This window comes from Thalassophryne amazonica, chromosome 17, assembly GCF_902500255.1.
Source record: "Thalassophryne amazonica chromosome 17, fThaAma1.1, whole genome shotgun sequence".
Lineage (NCBI taxonomy): Eukaryota > Metazoa > Chordata > Actinopteri > Batrachoidiformes > Batrachoididae > Thalassophryne > Thalassophryne amazonica.
This window is the reverse complement of record NC_047119.1, coordinates 70,637,932-70,651,672: the sequence shown is the minus strand read 5'-3', so window position 1 is coordinate 70,651,672 and position 13,741 is coordinate 70,637,932. Positions and strand designations below refer to the sequence as shown.

Sequence of the window (13,741 nt, the reverse complement as noted above, 5' to 3'; positions counted from 1 at the left end):
TAAAAGCCTGGGAGTTTATTTTTTTCACAATGTGCTCAGACTCAGACCTGCAGTCTGAGGCGCATGTCAAGCTGCTGCAGGCTGTGCAGTAAAAGCAGCAAAGTTCACTGCATGCCGTTTACATTTTGATAAATGTAGCTGCATAAATTAGCTTATGCATGTAAGCTTCATAAATTAGGCTTTAATTAAATAAATAGATCATGATAAATTGTAAATTTATGTAAATTTGATAGCTTAACTATTTTTATGTTTTTGATAGCACCTGTACCTGGATGTGTTGCTGTATGTGGTTAAAATAATAACAATAATAATAAAAAAATGTTGAAAACATTAAAGGTTCAGTCAGTAGTTCAGTGCAGTTGGAACCAAAATGGTGCCAGTTCTGAGCTGACGCCACTCTCTCTAATCAAGGCACACTAGTGGAAAGTACAAAATTAAACAGCAGCAAATACTTAAAACAAAACTTTCACAGTGTACTTCCTAAAAAACCCAAACAAAAACAAAGAGCAGGCAGCCCAGAGGAACGCGTTTGACGTCTAACGCTAACATTCAGCATGAGACTTCAGAAAACTTGTAGACAAAGAGAAGCTGCTTCATCCCATAAAACACCTGGATACCTGGTTTATGTCTCCACTGCAAACAAAAACTGAAAACCTACTGTGACTTTCTAACGCATACATATTTAAAAAAAGATGATGACGACCACAACGGTGATGACCAGGCAGGAAGAGTCCAGAGTGGCACTCTGTCAGCGTCTGTATAGTTCTGGATGTTCCTCCTTGATCCTGGACAGCGGGTTTAGCACTTACCAGCCCTTACATTCAGCAAATATTTACATACATGTCTGTCTCTGTGTGTGTGTGTGTGTGTATATATATATATATATATATATATATATACCTCATTTGACCCCATTTATCACTGAAGTTCATATGGGGCAAAACCAAACCAGGGCTTGAATGAATCACCACGGGCATGCGGTAGTCCAGATAGGCTGTGAGCACCCACCAGTCTGATAACTGCAGAGACACACAGTGACAGGAAACGTCTCACTTAGAGGTTTATGATGAGAATGAAGCCACATGGCTGTAACAGGTGTTCTTTTGGCTGCTCCCGGTGGCCACAACCAGTTAACCCTGGCCCTGTTAACAAAATTATTAGTTAACTAGTTAACTAAACTAGTTAACTAACTAGTTAGCTAGTTAGTTTAGTTAACTAAATTATTAGTTAATAGGGTTTTAAAAAGTTACAGTTTGGACCATGTGCCATGCTTAGTTATGTTACGAGGTGACATACGAGGTCTATTAGAAAAGAAACCAACCGTTTTATTTTTTTAAAAAACTATATGGATTTTATTCATATGTTTTTACATCAGCCAAGCTTGAACCTTCGTGCGCATGCGTGAGTTTTTCCACGCCTGTCGGTGACGTCATTCGCCTGTGAGCACGCCTTGTGGGAGGAGTGGTCCAGCCCTCGAGAGACTGGCGCTGTGCTTCATCAAAATTTTTTCAAAACTGTGAGGCACATCCAAGTGGATACCATTCGAGAAATTAAGCTGGTTTTCGGTGAAAATTTTAACGGCTGATGAGAGATTTTGGATTGTTTCTATCGCTGTAAGGACTTCCCATGGAGCGGGACGTCGCGCAGCGCTCTGAGGCGACGTCGTCATCCTGTTTCAAGCTGAAAACCTCCAAATTTAAGCCTCTGTTGACCCAGGACGTCGTGAGAGAACACAGAACTTTCAGAAGAGGTTGGAATCAGCAGTTTATCCGGACATTCCACTGTTAAAGGAGATTTTTTTAATGAAAGACGTGCGGACGGATTGGTGCATCGGCTCACAGTCGGCGCGGCACGCCCGCCACATGAAAAATACCTCCGTGTTGATAACCATTTGTAAAATCCAGGCGGCTTTCAGTTGAGTGAGTATCTGAGAAATTGTTTAACAGCAGGGCATGTTCCAACTTGTCCTTAAGGCTTCCAACGGAGGTGTTTTTCCTGTGGCGGCGCACCGTGCCGGCTACGAGCCACCACGCCAATCCATCCGCACGTCTTTCATTAAAAAAAAAATCTCCTTTAACAGTGGAATGTCCGGATAAACTGCTGATTCCGACCTCTTCTGAAAGTTTTCTGTTCTCTCACAACGTCCTGGGTCAACAGAGGCTTAAATTTGGAGGTTTTCAGCTTGAAACAGGATGACGACGTCGCCTCGGAGCGCTGCGCGACGTCCCGCTCCATGGGAAGTCCTTACAGCGATAGAAACAATCCAAAATCTCTCATCAGCCGTTACAATTTTCACCGAAAACCAGCTTAATTTGTCGAATGGTGTCCACTCGGATGTGCCTCACAGTTTTTGAAAAACTTTTGATGAAGCACAGCGCCAGTCTCTCAGCAACTTCTCAGACAAAGGAATTCCGACGAGGGGGCTGGACCACTCCTCCCATAAGGCGTGCTCACAGGCGAATGATGTCACCGACAGGCGTGAAAAAATTCTTGCATGCCCATGAGGGTTCAAGCTTGGCTGATGTAATCACACGTGATTCAAATCCATATGGTTTTTTAAAAAAATAATAAGATCGGATACTTTTCTAATAGACCTCGTATGTTACATGTCATAGAATCCAATGGACGGTGACCTTGTTTGATGTTTTCTTTGGAAACCATTCAGCACAGTCACAACTATTCCATTTATTAATCTTAGTAGCTCAATCAATAATTTGCATCACTTTTTACCATAATTGCAGCAACTTTAACTTTTGACCCCTGTACAAAATGCCCTGATCTTTGTCACCATTCTTACTGTTTTTACTCCATAACTCCATAGAATTCCATCACAGATAGTCCAAACTATACCTTTTTGGAATCATTATGATCCATGATTATGAGCAGACAAATAATGTGGTGTAGTTTTCAATTTGACTGGAGCATTTTTAAATTTTGATCACTGTGTAATTCTTCAGTTGACCCCTACCTGGTCACCTATTGAAAATTCAAGTGGCCTGTCGGTTTTTTTTTTTGTGCCAGATTTGGTGCTTCTATCACCATCTGAAGGACTGTTTCAGTTAACTGCTGCACTACTACAGCTGTGGTGCTGTGGACCTTTTCCAGCATGCACTGTCAATTGTGGGACCTTATATGTAGACAGGTTTGCGTCTTTACAAATCATGTCCAATCAACTGAATTTACCTCAGGTGGACTCCAATTAAAGTGTAAAAACATCTCAACAACGACCAAAAAAAAAAAAAATACTTTTTTCACATTGTCATTATGGGGTATTGTGTATAGAAGTTTCAGGAAAAAAAATTTATTTAATCAATTCTGGAATAAAGCTGTAAAATAACAAAATATGGAAAAAGTAAAGTGCTGTGAAAACTTTCCAGATGCGTTGTATATCTGGTCCATGTTTGTCTGGATTCTACTATCATTTGTTCACCAACACGTGATGTGTCTACTCCAGTACTCAGCTGAGGAGCTCCTCCAGCTGGGTTTCCACCCGTCTGAGCCTGCGCTGGCTGTGCTACACCTCCACCCGGACATCGTTTGTCAGGGCTTGAGTTTTGTTGCTTTTGTGTTATCAGGGTTTTGGTTTATTTATTCTCTTGTTGGGATTTTTCTGCTTGGGTCTGTCTGTCTCTGTTTCTCTTTCTCTCTTTGGCCACACCTTGCTTCTGGTGTTTTCCATGTGCACCTGTTCCCGATTTGCTGATTGCCACCTGGGGTTTTATAAGCTCACTGAGTGGTATTGTTCTCCGCCAGTTTGTCGTGCCTTGTGCCTGCATTCCAGCTCTGTACCTGCATTCTTGTTCCTGCCTGCCTCATAGTGTGTACCTGACCTCCTGCCTGTTGTTTTGACCACGCCACTTTACCTGATGATTTCTGTACTGCTGCTTTTGTTGGACTGCCTGCTCATGTACCGACCACTGCTTTCTCCTTCAGTAAAGATTACTAAGAATCAGAGCTGTCTGCTAGAGCCGTGCATTTGTGTCTTACCATTCCTGAGCATCCCGCCTGTCAGTACAAACTGGCCAATGATGGACACAGCCGGCTCCGACCCGTTTCAGTCAGCGGTACGCTGTCACAGTAAGCAGCTCACACAGCAGCAAGACCGCCTCACTGCCCTGACATCCGGGTTTAGCGATCTTGCTAAACATCAAGACTCGTTTATGGAGTCGGTGAGCACTCAGATGAGTCAGTTCTTGACCAGACTTGATCATCAGGCATCTCTTATGACAACCACCGGCAGTACCAATCCGTCACCACTGGGGCCATCTGCACCCACACTGGCTTCTACACCTGCACCTGAGTACTGCAACCTGCTGTCTCCACCAGAACGCTTTTCAGGTGAATCAGGTGACGTCAGACCATTCATAACACACTGTGAGTTGAACTTTGAGCTCATAGCCTGTAAGTTCCCGTAGGATAGGACGAAGATAGCTTACATAATCACTCACCTGACTGGTCGTGCGTTGGCGTGGGCAACAGCTGAGTGTGGTCGTAAATCTGCCATTTGCTTCTCTCTTTCGGCTTTCACCGCCGCTCTGCAGTTGGTTTTCCAGCACACGTCTCCGGGCCGTGAAGCGGCTCAATCCCTCATGAGGCTGAGGCAGGGTGGACGTCGTGTCGCTGATTACGCAATAGACTTCCGCATTCTGGCTGCTAAGAGTGAATGGAATCTCGCAGCTCTTCAAGACATCTTTCTCCAGGGCCTGGCTGAAGAGATTCAGGATCGGCTGGTGTCTGTGAATCTGCCCGACGACCTGGATCAGCTCATCGCTCTCACCATCTGCACCGACCAGCGTCCGCAAGACCTTCCATGGTGTGCCGTCCTGTTCCCAGCCAGCTGCTCTGCTTCTCCTCATCTCCACACCTCCTCCAGTAATGTCAGCGCTGATTCTCCGCGTCGCAGCTCAGAGGAGCCCGTGCAACTGGGTCGCATCCACCTCTCCTCCGCCGAGAAGCAGCGTCGTCATGACAACGGACTTTGTTTTTACTGTGGTCATTCAGGACACATGATTAGTCATTGCCTAGCCAGGGGTGCCACCTTGCGGCCAAAGTCGGACATAAGGGTGAGTCTAAATTCTATCTCTCCATCCACAGCACAAAATGTTATTCCTGTGAGGCTCTCCTCTGAGCATTCCTCTGTTTCCTTGTCAACTTTCAATGATTCCAGTTCTGACGCAAATTTAATTCAGTCCTCTCTTGCCAGGTCCCTGCACCTGAAATTAGTTGAGCTCTCGCGCCCTCTGGTGGTACGTGCTGTGGATGGCCATGAATTGGGAAGTGTCACTCACCGCACTCAGTCTGTGTCTTTGATTGAGACAAAGAATCACTCCGAAATGATCAGTTTTCATGTATTTGACAAGATGACACATCCGCTTATTCTGGGGCATCCCTGGTTAAGCAGCACTGTCCTCATTTTAATTGGGCAAAGGGGGAAACTGAGTCATGGCTTCCAGCTTGTGATAACTCCTGCCTTTCAAAATCAGTTCTCTTGCCGCCTGTTACTAACCCGGATCTCACTAGGGTTCCTGCTTGCTATCATGATTTGGCTACAGTTTTTAGCAAAAGCAGGGCCAAATCACTACCTCCTCATTGTGAGTATGACTGCGTCATCGAGCTCCTTCCTGGGGTAAGCCCACCTCAGGGAAATCTATTTTCTCTGTTGGCACCTGAACGCCACGCGATGAACGAGTACATTCAGGAGTCCTTACCAGCCGGGCTAATCCGTTACTGCTCGTCACCCGCAGGGGTGGGGTTTTTCATTGTCGAGAAGAAAGATAAATCGCTCCGCCCATGCATTGATTACCGGGGGCTTAATGAAGTTACCATTAAAAACCGTTATCCACTGCCGCTCGTCTCTTCGGCTTTTGAGTTATTGGAAGGAGCCAAGGTGTTTACAAAATTAGATCTCCGTAATGCTTATCATCTTGTTCGGATCAGAGAAGGAGACGAGTGGAAAACGGCGTTCAATACACCCTCGGGACATTATGAATACGAGGTCTGTCCAAAAAGTATCGGACCTTTTAATTTTTTGCAAAAACCATATGGATTTGAATCACGTGTGATTGCATCAGCCAAGCTTGAACCTTCGTGCGCATGCGTGAGTTTTTCACGCCTGTCGGTTGCGTCATTCGCCTGTGAGCAGGCTTTGTGTGAGCAGTGGTCCACCCCTCTCGTCGGATTTTTATTGCGAATAAATGTCTGAACGATTTGGAGCTTTGCTGCATCAAATTTTTCCAGAAACTGTGAGAGACCTCCAGCTGGACACCATTCTGAAAATTTAGATGGCTTTCAGCGATGATTTTATGGGGATTACACAGATTAAGGAGTGCTCCAGCCGGTTTAAAGACCGCCCACAGCGTCTGAGAGCGCGGCGCGCTCCAAGCGCTGATTGACAGGCTCACACCCCGCTGAAACAACCAGATCATTTCCAATATGAAGGCTTTGTTGATCCGGGAGGTCGTCTGACTTTCACAAAAAAGGCAGAAGGCGTGGACATCAGCACTTTTTCGGCACATTCTACTGTTACAGGAGTTTTTTTCATGGAAAGAGAAGCGGAGGATTGCGCCACCGTGCTGCTCATGGCGCGGGACAAAACCACCTCTGTGTTGGTCTCACAGGACGGCTTTCAGGTGGCTTTCAGACGGCTTCCGGTTGCTTTTCAGTCGTGTGAGTATCCGAGAAATTGTGCATGAGCTGGACATGCCAGAACATGTCCTGTGAGGCTTCATCACGGCGTTGCTTTGCGCCATGCGGCTCCACTGCGACGCGTGGAATTCCTCCGCTCCTCTTTCCATGACAAAAGCTCCTGTAACAGTGGAATGTGCCGTTCATTTCTAAACTGGACGCTGTCTTGATCCAGTATGTCGTTTGACTAGCACAGAAATTGCGGAAGACGTGGACATCGGCACTTTTTCGGCACACTGAGACAGACGTGCAGAGGAATTCCGCGCATCGCGGCGGTTCATTCGTTCAAGTTCATTCGTAATTTCAGTTCCACTGCAGCACCACTTCATGACACCACATCATCCCTCCGGTCGTGTTCCTGGACGCCAGAGTGTGAAGAAGCTTTCAGGGTCTTAAACAATCACTTTACTGTGGCCCCCGTGCTGCTCCTCCCTGACCCCGCCCGACAGTTCGTGGTTGAGGTAGACGCTTCCGACATTGGTGTGGGTGCGGTACTGTCACAACGAAGTGCCAAAGACAATAGGCTGCATCCATGCGCCTATTTGTCCAAAAAGTTGACACCTGCAGAGTGAAATTACAGCATCGGAGACCGCAAGCTGTTGGCTGTAAAAGTGGCCTTGGAGGAGTGGCGCCAGTGGATGAAGGGGGCACAAATACCATTTCTGGTTTATACCGACCACAAAAATTTAGAGTATTTGCAATCTGCCAAACGCCTTAATGCTCGACAAGCTAGGTGGGCAATTTTCTTCAGCAGATTCAACTTCATGTTGTCATACCGGCCAGGGACTAAGAACAGGAAACCCGATGCCTTGTCTCCTCAGGGGGAACCCATCAGTGCCTCAGCCAATCCTGAACCAATCCTGCCTGCATCCTGTTTTGTTTCCGCTCTCACTTGGGAAATCGAATCGAGAGTCCGGTCAGCAGATGATGGGGTTCCGGTGCCTTCCGGCTGTCTCGCTAATAGGCTTTTTGTTCCTGCCGCACTCAGGGGGGAGGTAATCAAGTGGGAACACAACAGTCGCTTTGGTTGTCATCCAGGGATTAAAAAGACTCAGTCTGTACTTAAACAGAGATTTTGGTGGCCGGGATTGGTGAAAGATGTAACAGAATATGTTAATGCTTGTCAAACCTGTGCTATGCATAAGACGCCCAATCGCCCTCCTGCTGGACTGCCTGTTCCTACACATCCATGGTCACATATTTCAATAGATTTTGTAACTGGTCTTCTGCCCTCTCGAGGAAACACTGTGATTCTGTCTGTAGTTGATAGATTATCCAAAATGGCTTGTTTCGTTCCCCTGCCCAAGTTACCTTCAGCCAAGGAAACTGCAGAGGTAATGCTTACTAACATCTTTAAGATCCATGGTTTTCCCCAGGATATTGTGTCCTCAATTTGTATCACACTTCTGGGGGGAATTCTGCCATCTCCTTGGGGTTTCAGCTAGTCTAACATCGGGTTACCATCCACAAGCCAATGGTCAAACTGAGCGGGTCAACCAGGATTTGGAAAAGGGCCTCCGATTTTTAGCCTCCCAGCAGCCTGCCACCTGGTCCGTCCAACTGCCCTGGGTAGAACTAGCTCACAATCATTTGCCCTCAGCATCTACTGGTTACTCGCCTTTTCATGTCGTTTTTGGTCATCAACCCTCTCTGTTTCCTCCCCCAGATCTCGGCTCTTCGGTTCCTTCTGCACTCCGTCTCATCCTCTGCTGCCGACGAACCTGGAAGCGTGCCAAGAGGGTTTTAGTTCACACCTCACAGCTCTATAAGTCTGCCGCTGACCGCAGGAGGTCCCCTGCTCCTGCCTATGTTCCCGGCTGGCGGCTTTCCACCCGCCATCTTAAATTGAGAGGAATGTCTTGTAAACTGGCTCCCAGATTCGTAGGCCCATTTCCTGTGTCCAAAATTATTAACCCTGTTTCTGTTCACTGTCACTCCGCATTCATCCGTCCTTTCATACCAGTCAGCTCAAACCTGCTTGGTCCAGTCCTTTGTGCCCTCCTGCCATTCCCCCTCTGTCCGCCCGGTTCGTGGATGGTGGCCCGGCATTCACGGTGCGGCGGCTCCTGGCCTCTCGCCACTGTGGCCGTGGGATTCAGTATTTGGTGGATTGGGAGGGTTATGGCCCTGAGGAGCGGTCATGGATTCCCTCCCGCTTTGTTCCGGACCCCGCTCTGATTCGTGAGTTTCACTTTTCTCATCCTGGTTCGCCTGGGCCGTCCGGGGTCGGCTGTGGAGGGGGGGTACTGTCAGGGCTTGAGTTTTGTTGCTTTTGTGTTATCAGGGTTTTGGTTCGTTTAGTCTTTTGTTGGGAGTTTTCTGCTTGGGTCTGTCTGTCTCTGTTTCTCTTGTCTCTCTCTCTTGGTTCTTGGTGATGGGTGTTTCTCTTTCTCTCTCTGGCCACACCCTGCTTCTGGGGCTTTACATGTGCACCTGTTCCCGATTTGCTGATTGCCACCTGGGGTTTATAAGCTCACTGGGTGGTATTGTTCTCCGCCAGCATTCCAGCTCTGTACCTGCGTTCTTGTTCCTGCCTGCCTCATAGTGTGTACCTGACCTCCTGCCTGTTGCTTTGACCACGCCACTTTGCCTGATGATTTCTGTACTGCTGCTTTTGTTGGACTGCCTGGTCGTGTACTGACCACTACTTTCTCCTTCAGTAAAGATTACAAAGAATCAGAGCTGTCTGCTAGAGCCGTGCATTTGTGTCCTACCATTCCTGAGCATCCCGCCTGTCAGTTTTCCTGCCATGTCGGAGATGCATCCAACACGGGACCCACTGGAGTTTCCAAGTTGATGCCTCAAAAATATAAACTCCATCTGCTTCATCTCTACACACCATCCGCGTAACACTTACTGACCAGTGTGTTAGTCAGACAAGCTCAGTTGGCTAAAGCCGCTAACAAACACAACAACACCACCGTCAACTTGGGTCTGTTAAACATCCATTCAATCACGAGCAAGGGCCATCTCATCCAGGACCTCCTCACTGAACACTGAAGTTTGACTTTCTCTATTTAACAAAGACAACTGGCAAATGGCAACAACCCAATGATGTTTCCCAAATCAATGAATCCAGTCCTCTGGGGTTTACATTTGTCAGCCCCGTGGTTCCGTCGTGGAGGAGATCTCCTGATAACTTACTAAAAAAAAAAAGATTAACATCAAAATGCACTTAAAGCAGTAAAATTCAAAGTTGTCATCATGCAGAATGGGTGATTTCCAAATGAGATTTAATAATGATTATGCACTTTGTCTTTATATGATGTCATTGCATCTTTCACTTCAGTGTGTTCAGTGTCACAATGCACTGCAAATACAGCACAAATAAACTGACTGGAAATTTTAAAATGAAATGATTTTCTTCTTATAGAAAATCATTAGCTACCTCCAAAACCTGGAGAAAGAGGGACTCATCGACAGGCAGACATACTACAGACTGTACCCTGGGGACGCCACTCCGTGCATCTATGGACTGCCCAAAATCCACAAACAGGACGTGCCACTCAGGCCTATTGTATGTAGCACAGATTCCATCACGTAAAATTTGGCCAAGCACCTCAAGTGGATTTTGGCTCCTCTAGTGGGTAACTCAGACCACCATGTGGAGAACGCGCAAGATTTTGTGAACAAGATCGAGGACCTGCAGCTGGAGGCAGATGAAACAATCGTGTCATTTGATGTGACTTCGTTGTTCACCTGCATCCCCACTGCTGAGGCTGTCTCAGCTGTGAGGCAGAGACTGCTGGAGGATGTCTCTTCTTGAAAGGACCAAACTCACACCAGACCACATCTGCCAACTCTTGGAGATCTGTCTTAACACCACGTATTTCCTGTTTAGGGGGAATTACTGCAGACAGATTCATGGTTGTGCGATGGGGTCTCCGGTATCCCCCACTGTGGCCAATCTGTACATGGAGCGAGTGGAGAAGACAGCCTTGACGTTTTTCACGGGCATCTCTCCCAGTCACTGGTTCAGATATGTTGATGACACATGGGTTAAAATCAAGCAACAGGAACTTGAGGACTTTACAGAACACATCAACTCGGTGGACGCCAATATCCAGTTCACACATGAGGGATGCCAGAAACAACCATTTAGCCTTCTTGGACTGTGATGTTACGATTGGAAAGAACAGGCAGCTCCAAACAGGGGTTTACAGAAAACCAACTCACACTGACCAATATCTGCTCTTTGGCTCAAACCACCCCCTTGAACAGGGGACGCTTCAACACAGAGCCCTACAGGTGCCCACAACTGCAGAGGGAAGGCTAAAGAACAGTAACTTGTCCGGAAAGCCCTCACAGTATGTGGGTACCCACGATGGTCCCTGGACAAAGTGCAGAAGTCCCAGAGAACAAAGAGACCAGACAGACAGGAGACGGAGACAAGAAGAAGAGGAGTGTTTCTCCCTTATTTAGCAGGAGTAGGGGAAAAACTACAGAGGATCTTCAGACAGCACAAAATCCCAGTTTACTTTAAACTGGTTAACACCTTGAGACAGAAATTAGCTCACCCTAAGGACAGGATCTCTAGTTACAAACAGAGCAATGTAGTGTATTCTATCAGATGTCAGGAAAACTGTAACGAACACTACATAGGTGAGACTAAGCAACCTTTACACAAAAGGCTATACCAGCACCGCAGAGAGGGCACCAGTGGACCTCAGTCTGCAGTTCATCTCCACCTTAAAGACACTAACCACACGTTTGAGGACAAGGAAGTTAAAATATTAGCCAGAGAGAAGAAATGGTTTGAGAGAGGGGTCAAGGAGGCATTCTTTGTGAAACATTTGAAACCCAGCCTTAAGGGGGTCTGAGACACGCTTTATCCCCTGTTTACAATGGGGTACTCGGGTCAAAGCAGTTTCAGTCTTTTGTTCATGGTAATGACTCATTCACGTCATCAGCAGAGTCGTCAAGGGAGCCATCAGGAGAGGGTCTGTCCCATCATTAGGAGGGACAGCTGCCCTGTCATTAGGAGGGTGCTAACTAGAGCACAATAAGTGCTAATTAGAGCTATTGTTTAGTCACTAGCCTATAGCAGTCTCCCTCTCGGTAGAAGGGGTCTGGTTAGGTTTAAAACTCCAGCTTTTGTGACTTCTTGATTATTCTTCTCTACAAGAGTCAAGACAGAAGTCAGACCACCAGAGCAAGAATTTTAGCTGAGGAAGCTTCTGCGATTTGAAGCATCAAGCAACCCAATCCAGTCGAAGATTCAAGCTTCTCTACTATGGAAACCACATGGACAACTGAGAGCCTACACAGAAACTTCACTCTTCAAAGACCGCTGACTACAGCCCGTCCGCTCTGTGCACACCTGATCCCAGCAGAACCCACATGTGAAGCAGGGTAGGTCCTGATTAGGACACACCTAGGCATTTCCTGAGGAAAACCAGGGGGCTGTGCGTGTTTCTCTGGGAACAACTGGAACACCACCAAGAAGGGCAACCAGTGTAAAATGTGCTGAATCCAGATACGGACCTGTACAGAATCCATTGTGCTAATCCTGTACAAACAGGGTCAGCCAAAAGACAAACAACTTTTCAGACACCTGGATAAATGCTAAAGGCCTTGGGTTCAAGCCCACCCATGCCAATGCCTCTGGTTGAACTGGAGGAGTGTCAGGCAGGCAATCTGCCATAAAACATGCCAAATCAAAGAATTAATTTTCTCCATTTTGGAATAAGAGTTCATAATTGCAAATTGTGCACATTGTACATAATGTTAGATATATTTGTGTGTTTTATTATTGTTTTCTTTACTTGTTTTGGTATTAAAGTAGTTATTTTACTTAGGACTGTATCCTTAGTTTCATATATTTTTCTCTGTTCTCTTTTGGAATGTGCCTCAGCTGGAATACGCATGTCGAACTGGATTTAACCGGTTTTACCACTCAGGACAAAGAGATTCAGATTAGATTATAAATCATACATGTCCCATTAATGCACGGGTCAGTGGCAGGGGGTGGGACCTCCCTTGAATGCCCACATGGACCAATAAGGGAAGGATTTTGCAAAATAAGGTCCGCCTTTGTTACGCCCGTGGAGGGTTTTATAAAACTGCTTGTGTCCATTGTTCTTGGTTCTGAAAGGGCGGATCTCTGTGAGAGAACTTCTTCAGAAACCAGGCCTGATTTTCATTGTGACTTTGAATAAATTTAAAAGTGCAGAGTAGTGCGAGTTTGTACTTTGTGTCGGGCAGCGTTACAAAAAGAACCGGGAGAAATAACAAGAACAAAATGTGGAGACGTGAAGTGCTGTGAATGCTTCTACAGCTGATGTACAGGCAGCCGAGGGTCGGCAGCTGCTGGCTCAGGAGTTCTGCTCACCCAGTTCTCATGGTTCTGTGCTCTCCTCTCCAAGGCCCTCTGCAGTCTCTCTCCTACTCCCCCTGACTTCTGGAAGTCTCCCAACAGCTCTTTGGTGTGCATCAGCTCATCCTCCTCAACGATGGGTTCCAGAGCACTGAGGTAGCGTTCACAGGTCTGCTGCAGAGGAGGCACGGGCAGAGTGGGCAGTCCCTTCTGGTGGGTTAGAAACCTGCCAGTGACCCGAGTCAGTGACACGGGCTTCTTCAGGTGACACGGGTTGAGTAAGCCACAGTGCTTCATGGTCCCCATCTTTACCTGCAAACAGTGAAATGAAGGCCTTAATGGAGGACTGCTGCATCCTGACCAAAAACCAAAGGCCTCAGTGCATCGCTTAACGAGAGGAATGGCCACAGACACTGGGACACTGCAACAGCGGACGATCACAGCATATTTACTGTTTTTTCCCCAAGTATAAGTCGCATTTATTTATTTATTTTTTACTTCACAACCATGAATTTTCTTTACACTTGAAATGAAATGAGAAACATACAATTAAAACTGCTTTTTCATTTCAAAATGAACAAGAGAGGTGGAAGGGCTTGATTACTTTCAGCACACATTTGTGGATCTGGTTTAACACACACACACACACACACACACACACACACACACACACACACACACACACACACACACACACACACACACACACACACACACACACACACACACACCAACACACAC

General features: G+C 46.6%; 1 protein-coding gene across 2 annotated transcripts in view; it reads right to left on the bottom strand.

Moving 5' to 3' along the window:
- The window catches only part of crata (carnitine O-acetyltransferase a), a 117,572-nt gene that overhangs the window by 66,571 nt on the left and 37,260 nt on the right, over window positions 1–13,741 (bottom strand). For both annotated transcript variants that reach the window (XM_034192878.1, XM_034192879.1), the window contains exons 2-3: window positions 13,016–13,312; window positions 901–1,019 (exon numbers count right to left, since the gene is read on the bottom strand). In XM_034192878.1, coding sequence (XP_034048769.1) covers window positions 901–1,019; window positions 13,016–13,312 — 416 coding nt within the window. The remainder of the gene's footprint in view (window positions 1–900; window positions 1,020–13,015; window positions 13,313–13,741) is intronic.